We start from the raw sequence: 22,551 nt of genomic DNA, 5'->3' as shown, positions 1-22,551 counted from the left end.
AGAGAGAGAGAGAGAGAGAGAGAGAGCAAGATTTCAGCTCACTAGTTCAAAACAGCAGACAGTGATAAAAAAAGACTAAGGATGCCTGCATAAAGCAGGCCTGCAAAGCATGAATGTCTAAACAAGCCCAAATTCTTGATTTTCTGGTAGAATCAACAGCTCTAGTTAACTGCAAATTTGCAAATTACTGTATGACATCATCCTCCGCCTTGTGAGAAATGGGCATTGGGACAGATAAGGCCAATATGTTGGACATCATTTAATGGCCAGTGAACTTCCCTCTGCCCACTGCTGAACACAAATACCATTTCAGTGATGATGATACATTTCAGACACCTTCCTCTGTGCTGTGCAAGGAATAGAGTTACTGGCCATATCATATGTTCATATACTTTCAAAAACAGTCAACAAAATGTGATTATATAGCACAATACCACAACTAAAAGTTGACTCAACGTGCTTTTAAACATACACTCACTCACTCACTCACTCACTCACTCACTCACTCACTCACTCACTCACTCACTCACTCACTCACTCACTCACTCACTCACTCACTCACTCACTCACTCTGGAGGCTGCCAAGAAGGCGCCCATTGACCAGGGTCATGTGAGAAAGTGCTAACACACACACACACACGCACACACGCACGCACGCACGCACAAATAGTACAGTTGTGTAAAAAAATCAATGTGGACTTTGTTATCAACTTGGGAGTCATGCTCCATGAAGAAGTAATACCATCTCTCAGCATAAGGTCAACCAGACTTACATCAGGTCAAACACGACTCCCTCTGGTGTGCACATGGGGTACTCAAATGGTTGGAGGGACAAACTGCAAGAAGACAGAAAAGACTTTCACAGCTCTGCACACAACCATTGATAAATATACACTTCCCGGCAAAAAAAAAAAAAAGTTGCCACCAAAAACATGGCCACACGCTCATTGTGTTGTTGGAACACTTATCTTTGATTATGGATTGCTTTTGTGCTTAACTCTTGCACGTTGTATACAGCATGTGTTTATAGTGCATGTCTATGTCAGTATGTTTGTGTTTTGAAACTGCACGTGTGTGTGTGTGTGTGTGTGTGTGTGTGTGTGTGTGTGTGTGTGTGTGTGTGTGTGTGTGCGTGTGTGTCAAAGAATGTAAATTCATGTATGAGTATGTTAGTTTTTTACTGCACTGTGTGTGTGTGTGTGTGTGTGTGTGTGTGTGTGTGCGCGCGCGCGTCCTCACATGTTTGTGTGTGTGTGTTTGTGCGTATACCTGTGTGTGTGTGTGTGTGTGTGTGTGTGCACGCGCCCGTGAGAGAGAGAGAGAGAGAGAGAGAGAGAATTGTCAATGTCTTATTTATATGTTAATTTAACTGCACATCATTGGAGACTGGTCAAACCCAATTTCAAACGTCTGTGCTAACCATGTTGCACAGGTTTTTGATAAAGTACACTAGACTAGACTTGACTTGACTTGACCTGACTTTCGCTGTGGCGATAAGTGTCTGCAATGTCACAAGGTTTATGTCCATCCGGTGTTGTATTCATTTTTCAACATGATCTTGCATTGGTGATAGTAGAGTCTTGATGATTCTGAGAAAAAGTCCGCTGCACAACCAGGATTTCTTTTGCTCCCATCCCATCCCATTTGCTTTCCATCATTACCTCTGATAGTAGAGTCTACCTGCTACACAAAGCATTCCACAGCACATGCTAACGCCATGGACACATACGCTCTCCACACGAATTTGGTCAAACGAAGCGAGCTTTGCCATTCATTCCTTTGAGGGAGGGCAGGAAATGCAGGCGAACAGGAGCGAAGTGAAGTGAAAATATTTGACTAAGTTTAATATTATATAAATAATAGAGGTGCATCGAAAATTCGGCCGTGGAAAATATTCGGCCGAAAACGCAAAAAAAGACACTTTCGGTATAGAAAATGAATTGAAAATGGGCATTAATTAAACTACTTTCAGTTCTACTCTAACATTTGAAGACTTCAAATACACATTAATTTTCTTTCAAAAACATGTCAAAACATTTATTGAAAACCGTAGATTTAACCAATATTTAAAAAATTGTGGAAAACCTAACTTTTGACTGAATTGTAATATTCGGTTTCGGTTTCAGAATTCGGCCAAGTGATTAATTATTAATCAGTTTCGGTTTCGGCCCCAAATTTTCATTTCGGTGCACCTCTAAAATCAGAAGAGAATTTCGCCTGCAGCTAGGCCTGGGTATTGATTGACAATTTTCGGTTCCGGTTCCATTTCTGGGTCCTTCGTTTCGGTTCCGGTACCAGAACGGTTCCATTTTCGGTTCCTAGAAACCCTGAATTAAACCTGCAGTTACCCAAAGTGGCCAGTAGATGGCGTAACGGGTCTGTAAATCATGAGTTTCCCTGCCTGCCACAAGGCGGAGCTCCTCGTGACTTAAGCAATGGCGGGTTAAAGGCATTTCATTCTATACAGCATTCATGAATAATTGCATGCTGCAAGTTGTCCTCTCGGCATGGTTTGGCAAGTATATTAAACGGTTTTGATACTGATAAATGTACTCATGTCTGATTAAAATTGTTCTGCTGTATGGTGCAACTTCACTTCTGGTACCAATCCTATGTCAAGCGTGCCTGACATGATTTTTTAATGTAGCCTACGCTACCCAGTCTGTCGACAGCTGGGGCTTTTCTACTAGGTACTGCAGAACTGTTCTAACACAACTAGGCTTCATAAATAGGCTATTCATGAAACTTGACGGGGTCTCGATGGTGCTGTCTCGCACGCATTTCCATACAGGGACTAGAACTGGGCCGTATGATCAGCTGCTGCAAGTAGCCGCGACAACACTGTGCTTTCACGCCATGGTGAATCTAAGCTAAAGAGTCCTAATCTAAACGATATATAGGCCTAAATATATATATAACCAGCGATCGCCTTCTCCTACAGACATGTGTTAGGGCTTGTTCGAAAGCTGAGATTCTTAGCTTTTTACAGTTTTTTACGGCACGTTTTTATGTTCTTTCATTCAAAAGTTATTGAACTGTAAGCGGCCGCTGTTGCAAGTGAAAAAATAGCGCTTTCCAACCATTTTTTTAATCTCGTCATTTTTTTCCTAACAGCCAGCGATCTCCTTAACCTAGACCTACAGACATGTGTTAGGGCTTGTTCGAAAGCTGAGATTCTTAGCTTTTTACAGTTTTTTACGGCACGTTTTTATGTTATTTCAATCCACAGTTATTTAACCTTAAGCGGCCGCTACTTCAAGCCTAAACAATGGCGTTATTATCCAGCCGGATAGAGAGGAAATCTTTTTTTCTCGCTGTGTTCTTTGTTCCCTCGAATTAAACCGACGGTCTAAATAGGCTACATTTGTGCGTCCCCAACACAAGACCAGTTCTTTCTAAGTTAGCTCTTTTCATGGAAAAACATGTTTCCAAGGAGTCAGAGATATCTTCCTGAAGAGTCGAGGTCATGGTTGAGGTTGACGGTATAGCATAGTTGAGGTTGACGGTGCCGTTGTAAAGATGCTGCAACTCCGCACGCAAGTTAATCGAATGCAAGAGCAGGTGTTTGAACAGGTTGGATGTATTGCCATTCTTGCATGATAGCCTATTAGTTTATCGCAGATAGGCTATTGCAGCGCGCTCCTTCCTTATCTACTTTCCTGAAATATAGCCACGCTTTCGACGGCATGTTTTTGTTTCTCAATAGTACAATCAGCTGGTTGAATATCAGCTGTCTTATCAATCGTTTAAATGAGGTGCGAAACGGGAAGAGGAGGAGCGTGGTCAGTTTGTGACACTTGTGGCCGCGTGCTTAAACACACATTTGATAGCTCTGACAGTCAGACTTCAGGAACCGAAACGTGGAACCGACAGACAAGGCACGTTTCGATTCCAAGTAGAACCTTAGCTTTTAATTCGGTTCCATCAAAGAATTGAATTTCGGTCCCCAGTCCTACCTGCGGCAGACAATCAAATCAACAACATAAATGTTTCATTTCATTTGATTCGCCGTGACGACCTGACGACGGCTGAACTGTCAGAATGGAGCACTGAATTTCGCCTCTCTTCGCCTGTATGTGTCCCTGGGTTATGTTTTGGGCCCTGTGGTGGAGAAAGTGTGAAAATGATGACTTTCAAATTTGAGCTCAATGAATACTGGGATTATAATCATGGATTATGCTTGTGCTATCAGCAAAGAAAACAAAACTATTGATGGAATAAACTGGTTATTCACTATATTCTGGTAGTCAGCTGGCCTCAATCTTGAGCGCACACTGTTCCTGAACATTGAGCTGACCGCAAAGGTTAAAATGATAGCTGATGTCAATGATATCATCCTTCTCTACATCTTTTCCACAACCAGAGGATGTGTCTTCTGACAGAGTGTTTAAGAAATATGAGAAGCAACTCATTGCAGTGGGGTGATTCAAGGAGCATGACATGAGACATCATTTTCACTCATGGATACACCATCACTGAGTCCAAAACCATAAACCAATTGATAATCTTTGGGATGTGGTGGAGAAGGCCTTACGCATCATTCTGACTCCATTATCATAATCATCATCATCATCATCCTCAATACAAGATCTTGGATGAGTAATGAATGCCACACTGGATAGAAATACATTTTGTGACATTGCAGACATCCATTGGCAAATGTGGCACAGCAAATGAGTGCCATAATCAAAGCTGAAGGCGTTCCAACAACATATTAAAGTGTGCAACCTTTTTGATGGCGACTTTTTAAGTTTAGATCAGTTGTACAAATATGCTATCATTATACAGATAGACTTAGAGGCTAACCTGCAGTGGTCAAAGGGAAGCCGCTTGAAGTTGCCCTGAGGGATTTCTGAGGGAAGAGCGATTCACCAGTTTATTTACAATGCCACTTAAGTGCATCAATATGAAAACAAGTGTCAGAAATACACTATACACCAAACCTGCTTTTTTTCCTCCGTAGAAGTGTGTGTACTCCGCGCAGGTGATGTACCTATAGAGAGTACAAAAGAAAGTTATCATTCCTAAACATGGTACTTAAACGGAGTCACTTTGTGACGTTATCCTGCTTGTTGATAATTATGTTGCATGTCTGACAGTGCCAACAGGAACCCATCAAGCTAACTGCCTGTCAAGCTATTGCAACAAAACAAGGTACAAGCTTGTTAGCCTACTGGTCAAGCATGTGTATATTACAAATACAGAAGACATCGATGTCAAAAGAACACATGAGACTAATGTGTTTTCAAAATCACATGAAAACTACGAAAGTCACAGCATGATGTTAACATCACCAAAGCTAGCTAGCTTCATCATTTGCTTGCTTGCATCTAACACGTCAACTGACTCAGATAAGAATACATAAACTCTTACATCTTATCTTTTTGGTGCTGTCTTTTCCCCATTTTGATGTGATATTCGTGTAACCAAAAAACGCAGAGAAAAACGTATCCGTAAGCTATACAACCAGAGCCGTTTGTAAACTAACAGCAAAAATTTACAACTGGTTGTTGTGCTTCCTGTTCGCAGTGGTACGTCGGGAAACTCTGTCCGGGTAGAAATATGGGCGCTTGTCACGGACACTGACGTGAAACCTGGCAATTTTGTTTGTCTTCTCCACATTTTTGGCGTCTTGCATTATTCATGTGTGTTTTTGTTCATGGGTGGCACAAGATGTACGGAACTTTTTGGGTTACGATACATGTGTTTTTGAAATGTTGCATACAATTTGATTTTATACTTAAAATGTCTATCTGTATGGAAATCAAAATGCAGCAAATCAAATCTGCATATTAATCATGGCACAAAAGGTCTAATATTACAATTGAAATATACAAATACAACTGCATGTGTCATTTTGAAAAAGATAATCTAAATGCTTTGCAAACATCTGTGTCCTTTTGCAGCCACTTCCGCTAGATGGCAGCTCCTTGACAAGTCGTTTGGCGGGCGGCATAGGTCGGTGGTCGGTACCTCCCCATTTCAATTGCAACGGTTTCTTCCGGGGCCATTCAGATAACCAGCAAATTGCTGCAGCAAATTACTGAAATTCAAAAGCCGACCTAATTCATAGATTCGAATCTCACCGTCAATTTTTTGCTACATTCAAACATGGAGGGACACAAGCGACTTTTGATGGTGTTGGTGTTCTCTGCAGCTCTCCTGTGTGCTGAATCGGCCAGGAGCAGGAAGGATTCTAGCAGCCAGAACAGTTTCAGAAGGGCGGCCAATGGCTTTTATCAAGCTCTGAGCAGCGTTTTCGGAGAGGAAAATATCAGGGGGCTGTACAAGGTCAGTACTAAATGATTAGATGTGTTATTCTTATATTCTGTCCATGTTCTGTTTCGTCTCGACGCAAGGTGTGTGTATGTCAATGTTTAGCATGCTTGCTATCTGTCAATGGGGTATACTGTGAGGGATGCTTATGGAATTGCCCTCTCTTTGGTGCCTTATCATAATGACCAATGTAATGTATGTTATTGATCTGTGGTATTGGTAACCCTATGTAATTACATTTGAAATGCAATGACTGCTGCTGTAATAGCCACTTTTCTATCGGAAGGTTAAGTCCTGTTCAGGATGCTGTCAGTTTCTTCACCATTCAGGGTACCTCGACTAATTACTCCTTCTCCCTTCCCCCTTGATAGTTTTTCTCTAAGACAACGGAGAGATTTGTCCATGGCGTGGATGCCTTTTTGGACACACTCTGGAAAGTTTGGACGGACCTGCTGGATGTCATCGGGATTGATGGTATTTTTGACACATTGACATTGTGTTCTCTTTCATTGCATCTTTCATCACATATACATTGCGCCAAAAAGTCCCTAATTCAAATCCCAACACCTCGCACAGTATTATGACTTAACCTCATAAGTGAAAGTGGTTTACTTGTCTTAATGCTGACAGAAATTTGGCCTCTGTCTCTGTACTCCTCCGCCCCTCCCCCCTCCCTTTCCCTTTCTCTTCCACTTCATCTTTTCAGCGTCCAACCTGAGCCATTACTTCAGCCCCACATCGCTGTCCAACTCCCCGGCCCGTGCGCTCCTACTAGTTGCTGCAGTGCTGCTGGCCTACTGGTTCCTATCCCTGTTCCTGGGGGGCTTCTTTTACCTGCTGCACGCCATCTTCGGCCGCTTCTTCTGGCTGGCCCGCGTGGCCCTCTTCGCCCTCTCCTGCCTCTACATCCTGCAGAAGTTCGAGGGCGACCCGGAGCGCGCGGTGCTGCCCCTGTGTTTCGTGATGGCCGTGTACTTCATGACGGGCCCTGTGGGGGCCTACTGGCGCAGAGGGGGCGCCCCCAGCACCCTGGAGGAGAAGATCGACCACCTGGACACCCAGATCCGACTCCTCAACATCCGCCTCAGCAGAGTCATTGACAACCTGGAGAGGTCCAGTGAACAGTGAAAGCCCCATTGGGCCTGTTGGTTTGGTTGGTAGTTTTGTGTTTTTGGGGCTCTGGGTTGGGTTTGGTTGGGAAAATGGGGATTCTAATTGTAGCCTGGCTTTTGCCAGACCTGTTGTTCCGCACAGCTTCACAAGCTCCACTCACCTGGGGTGCATTTCTCGACAACATTGTTGCTAAGTTATCAACTTACAGTACTTGGTTGCAATGCAATTTCGCATTGGAAACCTAGTAAGTTGCTAACTGCCTAGCAACGATGCTTTCCAGAAATGGGGTCCAGGTCTGGGAGAGCGCACATAGGATTCATTTTCAGAAGGCATGGCTTTTCCTGGTATGAGTCTACAATACACTTGTCACATAATGGCCCTTGTACACCAGGCGCTACCTACGCGACCCAGGTAGCTGGGGCGGTTGAAGAAGTTTCGCCATGAATTCGCTTTATTCGCTCTGGACGCGGCATTGACACGTTTGATTCAGCTAATCACATAACGGCTCTGTCTTGAGAGCCTGGGACATTCGTCGAAATGAACGTTCCAATTGGTTTTCGCCGAACCGCGTCATAGCGAATTCGCTTGAGTTTAATCGTCAAAATTTGCTCTAGTCGCTCAAGAAGCTTCGCTCCTGGCGAATTCGCTCTGGTAGCTTTATTCGCCTTTCCTCCATAGGGAAACAATGACTTCCGCCACTCAAGTCGCGCAGTTCGCGCTTGGTGTACATGAAGCTTAACTCGTCGACACGAGCCACCATTGTTGTTGAAAAAAACGTGTTGGAAAGTTCTAGGCCGGAGAGCTTCTTGAATCCTCATGATCCAGACTTGTGTGTGTGTGTGTGTGTGTGTGTGTGTATGTGTTTTTGTGTGTGTGTGTGTGTGTGCGCGCGCGCGCATGCGCGCTTGCGCAACTCGTGGAGCTCTTCTCCCTCGCAGATCTGTGTGGAACTACACACGTCTGTCGAGAGCCAGGCTAGTACTATTGGGGGTCTATAATAATGTAATTACTAGAATAATTTGAAACCAGGTTCCATGACTTTTGCTTGACTTTCAAAGTACTGTTTTGTTTGTTTGTGTGCTTGTTTTTTGTTTGTTTGTTTGTTTGTTTGTTTGTTTTTCATAGGAACACATGTATGGTTTAACAACTGTGTGTGGCCAAAAGTTCTGTTGTAAAAAAATATTTGAGATTTTAAATATTAATGCATTGTTATTGAAAAGCTAAATTTTAACTTATCGTATCAAAGAGAGAGAGGCAAAGCTGAGCACCAATAGGCCTGTAGAAAAATTCATGTAGTGCTAGAATGTGTTGTGTATGCTGTTGTAGATTCAAATGTGTTTCCAAAGTCATTTGCATCATCAAGTAGCAATAGGATTGATTAAGTGAACATATTGGACCTTTTTTGTAAAAGAGTTGACTGCGCGAGTGTGTTTTGCAGCACGAGGTGTGCGTTGTGGATGACTTTGCTTGCGTGGTTGTTTCATGTCTGTGTGTTAGTGTAGTATGCGGAAAAGCAAGGGTGAGTACAATTGCCCTGTTTCGTTTTTTTCTTCCTCGAAAGACAAATCCATTTAACTTTTTGATTACCAATGGTGTTTGTGTATCTCGCAATGTACATTATGAAGTATTGTTGAAGAGCTGAGAGGTAGATAAACAGGGAATGAGGAGGCAGAGTGGCCTCTGGTCCTCCTGTGTAAGGCACTGAGCTCTCAGGGAGAGAGGATGTTCAAACAGCCGTCCCACTGACAGAGGTGTCAATGAAAAAAAGAGAGAAAAAATCCTACCACAAGTTTGATCTAACCATCTCCGAATCAGTAGAGTATTAAACTATACCAAACCCTTGAGGCAGAATATGACTTTTTTAATTGATTTTTTTTGGCCTGGTGGGTTGTTATTTGCCTGGCCCTTGCACGACCTGTAGTTCCGTGTAGCTTCGCGAGCTTCACTACTAGGTCTGGTAGAGCATGCGTTAGCTCCGTCTTCAAAAAGCATGGCTTTATCCAACGTTCTGCCCGTCCTCGCCACCAACAAATGCCTTCAAAAACGTTTTCTGTTGATCTGCAAAGCGTCAATTTAGTCTATAATCTGTCTTGCGACTGGAGCCTGGAGAAATGGAATCCTGCCACAGTCTCCCAGACCTTTGTGTGTGTGTAGCTCTGGAGCCCCCTGGTGGAGCTTGAACACACACAGAGGTCTGGGAGACTGTGGCAGGATTCCATTTCTCCAGGCTCCAGTCGCAAGACAGATTATAGACACAGAAGTGTGGTGAGAACCAGGCTAGGTTGGTCTAGCCTCGCACCATAGGGGATAATCATAGCTGGACCCCAAATTTGGCTTCGCTGTTTCCTCTGATTACAAGACTTGTCTATTTTTTTTAATCTGTGTAGCAAGTCATTGGAAGGGGCATAGCGCAATAACTTTGCTATGTTGTGATCCCAGACTATATATTTCATGCCATTAGTCTGCCTTGCTAGGCTACCAAATCAGCTAATCATAATGAGTATTCAAGACAAGTACTGAGGACCACTTACTCAGTGAAGTCACCTATGTTGAAGGGAAACTGTTGCTGGATCTCAAATGGAGCACTTGTGCACTTCAGTGTTCATGTTTCAGTTCATATGGCGTAGTAATTACGCACTGAAACATAGTGCACAAGTGCACCATCTGAGACACAGAATTTGTCAATGAGCACTCAAGATGGGTAGACCAGCTACTCCTCAGTAAAGTCACCTGTGTTGGAGGGGAACTGTGGTAGGATTTTTACTTCCTGAGCTCAGAATTGGCACCTCTAGCCTACCAGGTCGTTAAATTTAATTTTGTTGAAATTTGTCAGAGTTTTTGAGGCTGCAGGATGAGGGAATACATTGTCTATTGTACTTATTTCATTTTACACTCAGAAGTGCAACACTGCAACCGCCTCTTCGATGTGTCACAGAGGATGAGTAATGAGTCAGAGTACTGTACGGTGCTATCACACTTGGGAACGCACCTCTTTCTGCTACACAGTGTCATTAGTTATTAGATTGTTAAAGGGAATCTAATCTTTGTCCTTCATTCCACCGTAGGCCCTGCCCTTTGTCCATGAATCATGAAACATCTTGAGTTATATGAAGCCGACTGAAAATTAGATCACTGATGTTTTGGAACTTTCTTGATTTGACAGTGTAGATAGTACCGTGTTGTTGTTTTTTTTACTTGAGGTATATGATATGCTGAGTTTTGTATGTGTGTTTACTTGCTGATGCCGTCCTTAACTGTCACATTCCTTATAGGGAGTCTGTCTTGAGTTGGCCTTTAAAGGGACACTGTGTGAGATTTTGAGTTGTTTATTTCCAGAATCCATGCTACCCATTCTCTAATGTTACCTTTTTCATGAATACTTACCACCACCATCAAATTCTAAGCATTCATTATGACTGGGAAAATTGCACTTTTCATACATGAAAAGGGGGATCTTCTCCATGGTCCGCCATTTTGAATTTCCAGAAATAGGCATTTTTAGCTGCAAAAATGACTGTACTTGGGCTGTACGATAAAATATTAATTTATTACTTAGTAAACTTTCATTGAAATTTGGCCTTAGACAACACATTTTCAATGAGCAGCATAGTTGCAGTACCTTTTTTGACCATTTCCTGCACAGTGTCCCTTTAAGAATCTGTTGTGACATATCGGATATTTTTTTATTATTATTGGAGTCAGTTCGCAGCTGTGGAAAGCTCTTCTTTGCTTTGTTTTTGTTTTGGTTTGTGGCCGTACCAACCAAGACCCCAGTAAAGTGTTGTCTCCTAGAAACTGAGATTCGTCTGTTAACGGCCACTGCCAGCATTGGGGACCGTGTCTAATATGACCCCTAAAGTGCCACTGCATCCCCGTTCCAAAAAACGTCAAGACCATTTTCATAGGGAGCATCGCTGGGCCTGGGCCTGTGCCTGTGCCTATTTTTTTGTTTGAGTTTTGTGTTTGTTTTTGTGTATAAATACCATGATCATTTGGTATGATTGCTTGGGTTTGTGTGTTAACAATTCTTCACATGTTATTACTCAACAGCACTGTCCAGATTGTATCATTATTGCGTTTTGCTCTTCAGAGTTGACCACTGATCTGATCCAGTCAGACGATGACCACAACTTGAACTCCAGTGTTCCTTTTTGACTACTAATGTTTTACGCACGATGCCCTTACAGTGTTTTCTCCTTTTTTTCCATGGCACAGCTTGAGATGAAAGTATTCCAAATGTTCCAATGAAGTCATGCAGTTTTGTATAGTTTGCTGGTAGTGTCTCAGTATAACTTTGCACTGATGTGTATATATATATAGTCACAGGGAATTTATGAACAGAAACACATCCATTCTCATCCCTGCACAGTGTTGATTTAGCAGCTGCTGCAGGGGTTTTGAACTCACATTGTATAATACACACTGGCTACTGTAGAACTAGATGATTATATAGTACTGTAATGCATTTCACACTCACTCTAAAGACCAGGCTTGTCATACCAGAAAAATGCATATTCTAGCCGAGTAGAGATAAAGGTAGTGATTTCTATCTATGTGATTTCTATGTGTATCTCTCCACCCTCCCCGACTTGGTTTTGAGAAGTGTAAATATGACTAAGAATGACATCGCCATAATTTTACTGTTGATCATTGTTGCATTGTTATAATCCTTAAGTGTCTCACTGTGTTACATTGTAGTCCGTTCACATGACAGATTTGAGATTACATTTTGCCACTTTGAGAAAGAATAAAATTTAAAAGGACATAGATAAATATTTACAAATGTATGAACATAGCCATGTTGATGCCGTCATTTGACGTGTTCATCTTTAGTGCTTATACAAAGATTATGTCACGGCAATGAATCCCATGCATTTTCAAATATTAATTCTGGGCACATATTTCTGTTACACATACTGTGATTTTTACTGGAATTGTTTTATCTGAGTTTTTTTATAATGGGGGAGAGAGGAGGGTTAGCCACTGCCTGCTTTCTTTTGTGTATGTTATGTATATTCTTTTCTTTTGTTTTGAAGGCTTTTGTAAAGCCCAAATCAGAGGTCCAACAGTTGAATAAAAAAATAAACATATTATTGTATCTTTGCTTTGTCTCCCATTTTCCATTGTCCTTGCGCTGCGTTACTTTTATAGGACAATGGGTGCCCAACAGGGGGCCCGCTGGAAACTTTTTTTTTCCTGTGGTCCTAAATTTGGCTATTTACATAGACAACGGGGCACTCTTCCTGTCTGCCTCAACCTCGGCTCATGGCTCCACAGTTCTGATGTATTTAGCTGAGCCAAATCTGACCAATCCACACATTGCTTCACATGTGCAGGAGGGCAGAGAGCGATTTGATTGGTGGCTGAGTGTCAAAAATCAAAGTCTCATATTTGTTTGAATTATGGACTCTGGATGACTTCAGTTTGATGCTTGTGTAATATCAATTGAGTTGTTAAGAAATTTAGGTGTAATTTCGATGTCAGTGCGGATATGTCTGATGAAACCTGTATGATCCGCCTCTCATTTCACAATTACACTCATTCATACACAACAGTTTCTGCATGAACTGAAAGAGATGTCAGTGCTTGGCTAAGTCAGAAGCACAGTAGTAGTCTGGTGATAACAATATGAGAATAGGTATAGCAAGCAGAAAGGGTAAAAAATATATTCATTGCATCTGTCATCTGTCATGAAGTGACAATAACCTTGAATGTGTATGTGTATTTGTATGTTGTGTATGTGTAAAGCACTTTGAGTAGACTGTAGTTGTGTTACTGTGCTGCTATATAAATACATGTTGATGCAGATAATTCTTGAGTTGGCCAGACCTTGACCATGAGTAGACTTTTATCAGATTATTAGATGGATCATACAGCCATTTGGGTCATGTGATGGCTTTATTCCTAAAATATGATTTAGTGACTAACACAAACAAACATCAAAATAATATTTTCAAAACTATTTCAGGTTGAGGGGATGTTCAAAGTTTTCTTTAGCATCCCAAAACTGTTTGAGGTTGAGGGGATTTTCAAAGTTTTCTTTGCCATTCTCTGGTCTATAACTGCACAAGCAGTATATGAGAAGCTGTTCCAGCTCTCTGTAGGTCTCTGTGAGGGACAATGTTGCGTCCATGTAGGTTGACTGAGAGGAAACAGGAGTGTTTTGCAATAGTAGGCCTAATTTATTGTTTGCAAATTAAGCATAATCTGCATGTCTATATTCATTGGCTAGTGGTTACAGATTTTGGCTCACACACTGAGGGTCTAAAATTAATTTAATGACACCTTCAGGTGAGAGGGCAAGTGACTGGCCAGCTGATGTGCTTTTCCTGTGACTGAGTTGGCCTAGGCATGCACCACAGCATGCAGCAAACGTGTGTTTTGTTTACTTCATAACAGAAGAGATTTTGATTTGTAGGTTGACCTGTCACGGATACCGTTATCTATCACCAGAGACATGCCTCTTGCCTCATGATAGACCCAGAGTCCTTCCCATGCATAAAATGATAATCAATGCTATTGCACATAGTGATCACATGATGTGGCATTGTAGTGCTCAATGAGATAATTAGATACAGCCTCGCTCTACATATGAAAAACAATAAGAGGCATTCTGTTCTATTCTACTGTATTATATTCTGTTCTGTTCTATTCTATTCTATTCTATTATATTCTATTCTATTCTGTTCTTTTCTATTCTATTCTGTACTATATTCTGTTCTACTGTATTCTATTCTGTTCTGTTCTTTTCTGTTCTGTTCTACTCTATTCTGTTCTGTTCTGTTCTATCCTGATCTTTGTTCTATTCTATTCTATTCTATTCTATTCTATTCTATTCTATTCTATTCTATTCTATTCTATTCTATTCTATTCTATTCTATTCTATTCTATTGTGTTGTGTTGTGTTGTGTTGTGTTATTCTGTTCTGTTCTATTCTATTCTATTCTATTATGTTATTATGTTCTGTTCTTGTCTATTCTATTCTATTCTATTCTATTCTAATCTATTCTATTCTATTCTATTCTATTCTATTCTATTCTATTCTATTCTCTGCATGCATAGTACCCACACGGGTACAGGTCTTTTCATCAAATGGATTCTTGAGAGTGGACCATTCGAACACATATACCTAGGTGGCAATTCACAAGGACGGTGCACGCTCAAATCAACTCAGTCACAAGCGAAGCACACCCACACTTTCTCCACTCACCTGCATGTGTCAGGAAATAACCTTATGACAAGTCTTCATATGCACAGACATACAAGAAAAAAATGAAATTACGTTTTCTATACCATGCCAGGACATAGACATACACAAGACTGACAGACTGACATAAAGTGCAAGACAGGACAGATAACAGTGATCGACTGGTAACAGTAAGTGGTCAATACAGTATAAAAGAACATTTAACATTTGACATTCAACATTTAACATTTAACATTGAAACATGTACACAGAAGATAAGATAAATATAGAATATATACATCACAATAATAGAAATGATAACAGAACAGTAGCAATAGTAACAGTATAATAACAATAGTTATATAAGTAGGCTAGTAGATGAGGTATAGCATTGTAGCAGCATGTTATATTGTCTTTTGTCCCAGGACTGAGGTAGTGCAGTCCCTGGTGCAGTGTGTGTGTGTGTGTGTGTGTGTGTGTGTGTGTGTGTGTGTGTGTGTGTGTGTGTGTGTGTGTGTGTGTGTGTGTGTGTGTGTGTGTGTGTGTGTGTGTGTGTGTGTGTGTGTGTGTGTGTGTGTGTGTGCGTGTGCGTGTGCGTGTGTGTGTGTGCGTTTCTGTTGGGTAGTGCAGGTCCAGTCCAATAGTGGAATACAAAAAGTCTGTACCACTGTGCAGTCCAGGGTGTGAATCATTAACTACTAACCAATTGATGCAGACATATTGTTTATTACTTTTTTCCAGCATTATTATTGCAAATGCCTCATGATCAATACATGGTAGCTATATGAAATATTTGTTATTTTTTTCTGTACAAAAATCTCTCAAATCTATCAGTTTTAGGAGAACATTTTGTTATACTATACTCAAATAATTACCCATAAAATTGAGAAAGGTCCTTACAATTTCTGTCCACCTGTGCTGTCTATACGGGATCATAATGGGCCCTTGCAAAATCTCAAATTACAACTTCTGCATATGCTTAATTAGGCCTACTTTTGACATTTTTGTTTCGAATTCTTACATAGGTACTGTATATCACATAAGTGAGAACACCCTTCATGTTTTTGCAGATTTGTTAGTATATCTTTTCATAGGAGAGCATATTCAAGCATGGTGGTTTGACTGACATGGTTTGGGGATGAATGGATGCCGGCAACATTGGATATCTGAATTACACCTAAAAGAAACATCCATGTCAACATGCACTGTGACTACTGAAGCAGATCATGACACTCCCCATAGGAGTGCATTCAAATCTCATACCAAGCTATGTAGACCGGTGCAGACTCAAAATGTAAAAGTTCAATGTAAAGAAAGGTTGAAACGCACACTGATGACCTCCCTTTAATCCCTTTTCATTTCGAGACGATTCGAGCCAACACAGCCCCTTCTTTACCAGATTTTAATCTGGGGTGTACTCACTTTTGTGGGCAATGTTCAAACATTAATGGCTGTATTTTGATTTTTTCTGAGTGAACAAGAAATTTAAGCGGTATATGTTGTTAAAAGGTCACTAATCATTGTGTCAAAGTGAAATTTCTTAAATGCTCTCCTATGAAAAGATAAACTCACAAATCTGCAAAAATGTGAAGGGTGTACTCACTTACGTGATATACTGTATGCCTGAACCCTTTAGCACAGAGCCTATGTTATAACCTTGCTGTCACCAAAATTGTAATGGCTATGTCTTAATCTGGTACTGTCATATACCAGTGTTGTTGTATTAGAGTATTTTCACCAAATAGTGAATAGGACCGCCGGCGACCTCATTTACACTAACAGCCTACGGACACATTCCTGAACAGGTCTGGCTTGGAGTATTCAGTGTCTTTCTAGGTAAGAAGACGCATGCACGCACACACACACACACACACACACGCACGCACGCACGCACGCACGCACGCACGCACACACACACACACACACACACACACACACACACACACAGAGAGAGAGAGAGAGAGAGAGAGAGAGAGAGAGAGAGAGAGAGAGAGAGAGAGAGAGAGAGAGAGAGAGAGAAAGAAAGCTCTTAGGCTACCTTTGCATTCAACTGTACCAGCACAATGGCAAAATTATTCTTAGAGGGAATTGTTTCTTTTGAATGTGTGGGGTAATAGTTGGCCTATGCAGCCAACATGAAAAATAAGAGGGCATTTCTCAAGTCTGCTGACAATCACCTAAAACTAGGCTATTAACACCAAACTACTTACTCTAAAGTGATTTATGCATTAAAAGGTCGCTTAGATTTTTACAATATATTTTTGGCTCAGTAGCCTATAGGCCTACACACTACAGTACTTTGAATTCTCATCTGAATAGTTGAGAGTGCCCAAGTTGGGAGTGGGCTGAATCAACGCGACTAGTTGATTGGGCACACCTCTAAATCTGGTCTTCAGCAAACCATCCTGATTGGTCAAAGCTCGCATCAGTAGCGTTGAATAGGCGTTAACAACGACATCTTCCATTCCTATTGGACAATGTTGTTGTCTGTCAGTATTGCATGTCAGAGGACCTGTTCCTCGGCTGATGTGAGACCAGTATCTAAACAGCCAATCAAAAAGAGTAATAGCGGTGGCGCGCCGTTGCCATACATCCATTGCAACATGGAGTGAGCATATTCAAAGCCACACAATAGGACACTGAACTCGTGTCACCTTCAATAACTTTATTCAAAGAATGCAGAGATACCCTAGCAAATATGAGGCTATAACGTAAGCATAGGGCCAACGGGTTATTCAAATGTAATTACCACTACCCGTCCATCTTGTCATGTTGAAAACTATTGTCTCATATTTTTTTTAATTTATGTAGGCCTAAACTGAAATTCTTCTGTTTGCAGAAAGCCTAGGCCCTGATTCTATTTGCGTTTAGACAGAAAGCGTTTTGTAAATTCGCAATAGCCTGTGCAGTCAAATTAGTATGTATAAAACAAATCTGCGATCTATCCATAAATAACCATAAAAATGTTGTGTAATTTTCATCAGAAGTTGGACATTTCTTCTGCCAACATTTCTCAACAAGTCTCCTGTCAGTGTTCTATTTTGCTATTGGTTCCAGAACGTCCAGAACGTCGGCTGTCATCTGGGGGGCGGAGACTAGAGGACTGTCTACTAGATTACCTCTCTGGCTGTAAGGAAGTCGAACATGACAGAGTGCATGACGCTGTAGCCTTCTGTCCCACTGAACACGTCCGAGCTCTTCATAACGTTGTCCCCTTGTGTCTACCCTTTACGTTTTTAAGGACATTCAGTGTCGTCTGGTGCGAAAGTGTCCGCAATGCCTAAAGACATCGACGGGAAGAGCATGGAAATCATGGAGTCCAAGGTGCTGTGGTACCCAGACTCCAAGAAGAACACACAGATGGATCGGTTTAGGTCTCAGGTGAATCGAGATTTCGGACTTAATCTGGGTAAGTGAGTTAGCTACTGATGTTACTCCTGCTTTGACCACTAAGCTGCCGATAAGTGTTGGATAGCAGACAGTCATTCACAAACATGAACGGTCTAGCAGACTCGTGTGTGTCGGCTTTATGTAGCCTATCCTCCTCCTGGCATAAAGTTTGCCGTCTCCTTTTTATGATGTAATTCGCAGGCGATGGGCGCAAGCAGCAGCATCGTTTCAGTGAAACGCCCCAGCAGCTCATTCGCCTTGAATTATTTCCACAAGATCTGGCTAGCCGCTATTTATTAGGCTGTCTTTTTTTCTATGGAGCCATTCTCCACAAATCAATGCGTGTTTAAAGAGATCATGTTTGATAGTCATGTCAAGGCTGTAGCCCAGGTTTAAAGCACGTTCCACCCTCTGACTGTCAGTCACGCACAAATGTGTCCATACAGTGTAGTGCTATCATGCAAAATGTGCTCAATAGCAACCTAACAAGTGACAGGCTGTGAGCTAGCCTAACAGTATGTGATTATGATGATGACATTCTCTTCCTTCAATATCTGTGGTGCATCTCAGCTTTAGGTTGTGTTGTGATTGTTGTCATGTCTCGAATTTGCATTTACAGCCAACTATGACGACCTGTACCAGTGGTCCACCCAGAACTACTCCGATTTCTGGGGAGAGGTCTGGAGATTCTGTGGAGTGGTCAGCTCAAGGAAGTACGACGAGGTAGCCTACACTACACTACATGCCCTTAACCTCCTCTGAAGCAAACATGCTTTGTGGCATTAAGATGCAGTGTAGGATCAACAAAATGTACTTATAGTCATTTACACCTCCACCCCCCTCTTGTAAATCATGACTGGCAGGAGTGGATTGTTCCCATCTGATTCATGCATGCAGGTATTTATTGCTATGGCAATATGCATAGTGCTTTCCTCCTTCTCTCTTCAGAACTGCACTAACTTGAAATATGTATCATACTGTGGTTTAGGCTGTAAAGTATGTGCATGCCTTCTCATTAGAGGAATAGGTATGCAGCATCTTCCCACAGTGGTGATGACATGACAGACAGAACATGCAAATCGAGACAGACTAGTATAACGAAGGAGCATTGTACAATAGTAGCAACTGTGCAAGAATCTCTGTGCAGAGCTGTTGTCATGCACCGTTTGTGTTGCCCAAGGAAACCCTTTGCATATTACAGCATGTGCATGGTGTAAACCCTACAGAATTGATCAGTTTATCAATGCAGTCTTCATGTTGACATGTGGTGACATGGAGACTGATCATAAGCCATGCTATTACGATATTGTTCCACGCTGTGTTTACAAGTTTTCATAGCTCCTTGACACTGGGAGAATATAAGACCATAAAACAGGTTTGTTTTTACGAGGGGGGTGATTGTTTGGCTTCTGTAAGAATGATACAATTGTCACGTAATAATCTCATCCGTCATGCAATGTTTGTCCTCCTGCCACACCTTTGAGTGAGCCGGAACTGAGCAGGAAGCTTTATAGAAATGGACTCTGGACAGAAATATGACTTAGCGGGTAGTATAGTTTTTTAATTCTCTGGCACTGGCAGACCTCATATTTCCATGCTAGTGTGGATGATGATATCATATTTATTATGTCTTCCACTATCTGGCAGTATCCCATATTTTGCCTTTATTATCAGAGTGACCTATTACATTGTGTCTTCATCCATAAATCTTGTGTTATATTAATGAAAGCAAGCAGTAACAACAGACATATTGTTCTTTGGGTATGAATGATGATCCTCTGTGAACCTGATTTAGTCTGTGTGTTGTGTTGTTTTGTGTTTGTTCAGGTTCTTGACTGTCGATGACCTTCTATGAACATGATTTCTTGTGTGTTGCATGTGTGTGTTGTGGTGTGTGTTGTCTGTGCGTGTGCGTGTGCGTGTGTGTGTGTGTGTGCGTGTGCGTGTGTGTGTGTGTGTGTGTTTTCAGGTTGTCGACGTGTCGAAAACGATATCAGAAGTCCCAGAGTGGTTCAAAGGCAGTCGTCTGAATTATGCTGAGAACCTCCTCAAGCACAAGGACCAGGACAAAGTGGCTCTCTACGCCACTAGTAAGTCTGCTCTCCTGTTTTTTATCATGTCCAGCGAAGGTAGTAGACCAATATGCTGCACATTGTCCATTATTACACATGCATCTCATTGCTCGCAATGTTTTGGTGGTTCATACCTTCTCTAGGGAAACTATGTGGCATGGACAGTGTGCAGGAAATGTTGTCTTTCACTTTGAACCAGATATTTGTTACACCCAGCACACCCATTTGAATTGAGGTGTGCAAAAGCATTCTATAGTGAACTGTTTCTTATTTCCAGTGAAAGAGAAATGCTCTACAAGTGAATATTCTGTGCCTGGGGTCATTTTTCAAGGTGACAGCCCAGTGAGGAATAGTCTCTTCTATGCAGGGTCGCTGTACATCACGGTTAATAACCAACATGTATTCTAAAAAGCACAAACCGTTGAATGTTTGAAGCTGTGTTATATTCGTATAGCCACTTTGCTTGTTATGACGGGCGGAAGTGATTATATAATTTCATACTGTGTTGTGGTGATGCTGTGCGGTAAAGCCATAATGCCACAATATCATATTTCACTCGTGAGTGGGACGTCATTTCAACTGTTGCGCTACATATGTCAGCATGAGTTTTAAATTGCCATATATTACCAATTTACTGTATGACGACGCAAGCTTTTCCCATCAGAGCTCCAAGCATGCATTGCACGCACTTGAACACACTTATCTCATAGATTTCCTGGTAGATATCCTACATATCCTACGGATATCATCCAGAGATATGCTGTTGCTTAGGCATCCACAAAAGCCTTTGCAAGCCATTGCATTGCATAAATGTTGTTATCTGCGTGGACGCTGTTGCTTCTGTTTACCTTAATAGCGTGCCAAGGTTCGGCCCTTTTAAAAATAGCCGCACAAGGCTACGCTACGTCTCCCCAAGATAGAATCTGTCCGGTTTGGCTACTGACGTTAAATTAGATCAATACTTCCCCCAGCCCACTTAATTTGATTTGTAGCCGTGGTAGTTTTAGTCCTGTGACGTGCTCCTGTGATTTCTCATATCTTAATGGAAAGGGGGCGCGACCAAATCCCTTACCGCCTCCCCCCTTATTCAACCACCACCCCATCACCCACACACACACACACACACGCACACACACACACACACACACACACACACACACACACACACACACACACACTCTCTCTCTTGCACACGCGCACACGCAAACACTTGCACAATTACACACACACACACACACACACACACACACACACACACACACACACACACACACACACACACACACACACACACACACACACACACACACACACTCACACTCCTCCCGTCCCGATGCTGTTAGTGGCTCCTGGCCGACATCTTTAATTAGGAGAGTGCCATTGATCAGTGGAGAGGACAGGGGCTGTTATGGGCCTTCAGGAGCCGGAGCCAGCAGTGGAGGAGGGTGGAGGGTGGAGATGAGCAGATGCCCTCCATGCATATCAGTCTTTTACAAAGATGGAAGGATAGAGGGATGGGATGGAGGGATGAATGAATGGAGGAGTAGAAAAGAAGATGGTGGAGGGTGGAGGGTAGAGGGTGGAGGAGATGAGCAGATGCCCTCCATGCATACTGTATCCCTCTTTTACAAAGATGGAAGGATAGAGCAGTGTTTCTCAACCTTTTTTTAGGCGAGGCACCCTTTCAATTCATGAAAAATTTCAAGGCACCCCAAACCAACAAGCCGTAACATGGCATCGCATCTGATACCACAAAAGCTTAGAAAAGTAACACATTTGGAGACGTCACACAACCTACATTCAAAGTTGCAGCTGACTGGGGTGACCTATATTTACTTTATTGTGTGTAAATGGCAGATGAAAGATTCCACTGACTAGCATTAACTTATCAATTTAGACAAATACTGTATGTATCATATTATATAATTTATTTATCAGCCACATTTCCGCGGCACCCCAGGGTGCCCCGGGACCCCTGTTGAGAAACACTGGGATAGAGGGATGGGATGGAGGGATGAATGAATGGAGGAGTAGAAAAGAAGAGGGTGGAGGAGATGAGCAGATGCCCTCCATGCATACTGTATCCCTCTTTTACAAAGATGGAAGGATAGAGGGATGGGATGGAGGGATGATTGAATGGAGGGGTAGAAAGGAAGAAGATGGAGGGAGGAGGGTGGAGAGTTGAGGGTGGAGGGTAGAGAGTGGAGAAGAGCTGATGTCCTCCATGCATATCCCTATTTTACAAAGATGGAAGGATGGAGGGATGGGATTGAGGGATGAACGAATGAAAGGGTAGAAAGGAAGAGGATGGAGGTAAACCGATGTCCTCCATGCATATCCATCTTTTACAAAGATGGAAGAATGGAGGGATAGGATTGAGGGATGAATGAATGGAGGGGTAGAAAGGAAGAAGATGGAGGGAAGGAATGATAGGAGGATGGAAAGATGAATGGGAGGAAAAATGAAAGGAGGGGTAGAAAGAGTCAATGCCCTCCATGCATATCACTCTTTTAC

The 22,551-nt window shown here is 42.0% G+C and overlaps 3 protein-coding genes across 4 annotated transcripts in view; 2 read left to right on the top strand and 1 right to left on the bottom strand.

Moving 5' to 3' along the window:
- ppil2 (peptidylprolyl isomerase (cyclophilin)-like 2) overlaps positions 1-5,528 on the bottom strand; it is an 85,908-nt gene extending 80,380 nt beyond the window's left edge. The window contains exons 1-4 of the mRNA XM_063194397.1: positions 5,374-5,528; positions 4,944-4,993; positions 4,807-4,852; positions 774-836 (exon numbers count right to left, since the gene is read on the bottom strand). Coding sequence (XP_063050467.1) covers positions 774-836; positions 4,807-4,852; positions 4,944-4,993; positions 5,374-5,405 — 191 coding nt within the window. The 5' untranslated portion in view covers positions 5,406-5,528. The remainder of the gene's footprint in view (positions 1-773; positions 837-4,806; positions 4,853-4,943; positions 4,994-5,373) is intronic.
- Positions 5,529-5,955: 427 nt separating this feature from the next.
- On the top strand, positions 5,956-9,480 carry bri3bp (bri3 binding protein). Its single transcript, XM_063194396.1, has 3 exons — positions 5,956-6,291; positions 6,648-6,750; positions 6,983-9,480. Exons 1-3 carry the CDS (start codon positions 6,112-6,114, stop codon positions 7,402-7,404), a joined length of 705 nt encoding a protein of 234 aa, XP_063050466.1. The 5' UTR covers positions 5,956-6,111; the 3' UTR covers positions 7,405-9,480.
- Positions 9,481-17,657: 8,177 nt separating this feature from the next.
- aacs (acetoacetyl-CoA synthetase) overlaps positions 17,658-22,551 on the top strand; it is a 78,025-nt gene continuing 73,131 nt past the window's right edge. The window contains exons 1-4 of one of the 2 annotated variants that reach the window (XM_063195069.1): positions 17,658-17,704; positions 17,817-17,984; positions 18,585-18,688; positions 19,935-20,055. In XM_063195069.1, the coding sequence (XP_063051139.1) occupies positions 17,852-17,984; positions 18,585-18,688; positions 19,935-20,055 (358 nt within the window). In that variant the 5' untranslated portion in view covers positions 17,658-17,704; positions 17,817-17,851. The other variant, XM_063195068.1, reaches the window with a different exon arrangement.

Source organism: Engraulis encrasicolus, chromosome 3, assembly GCF_034702125.1.
Source record: "Engraulis encrasicolus isolate BLACKSEA-1 chromosome 3, IST_EnEncr_1.0, whole genome shotgun sequence".
Taxonomy (NCBI): domain Eukaryota; kingdom Metazoa; phylum Chordata; class Actinopteri; order Clupeiformes; family Engraulidae; genus Engraulis; species Engraulis encrasicolus.
The sequence above is the reverse complement of the archived record's forward strand: the minus strand, read 5'-3'. Positions and strand labels throughout refer to the sequence as shown.

Excerpts from the sequence above, each read along its gene's own strand:
- bri3bp (XM_063194396.1), top strand. The coding sequence starts at position 6,112 with ATGGAGGGACACAAGCGACTTTTGATGGTGTTGGTGTTCTCTGCAGCT. Across the intron at positions 6,292-6,647 it reads ATATCAGGGGGCTGTACAAG|TTTTTCTCTAAGACAACGGA; the intron begins GTCAGTACTAAA and ends CCCCCTTGATAG. Across the intron at positions 6,751-6,982 it reads GGATGTCATCGGGATTGATG|CGTCCAACCTGAGCCATTAC; the intron begins GTATTTTTGACA and ends TCATCTTTTCAG.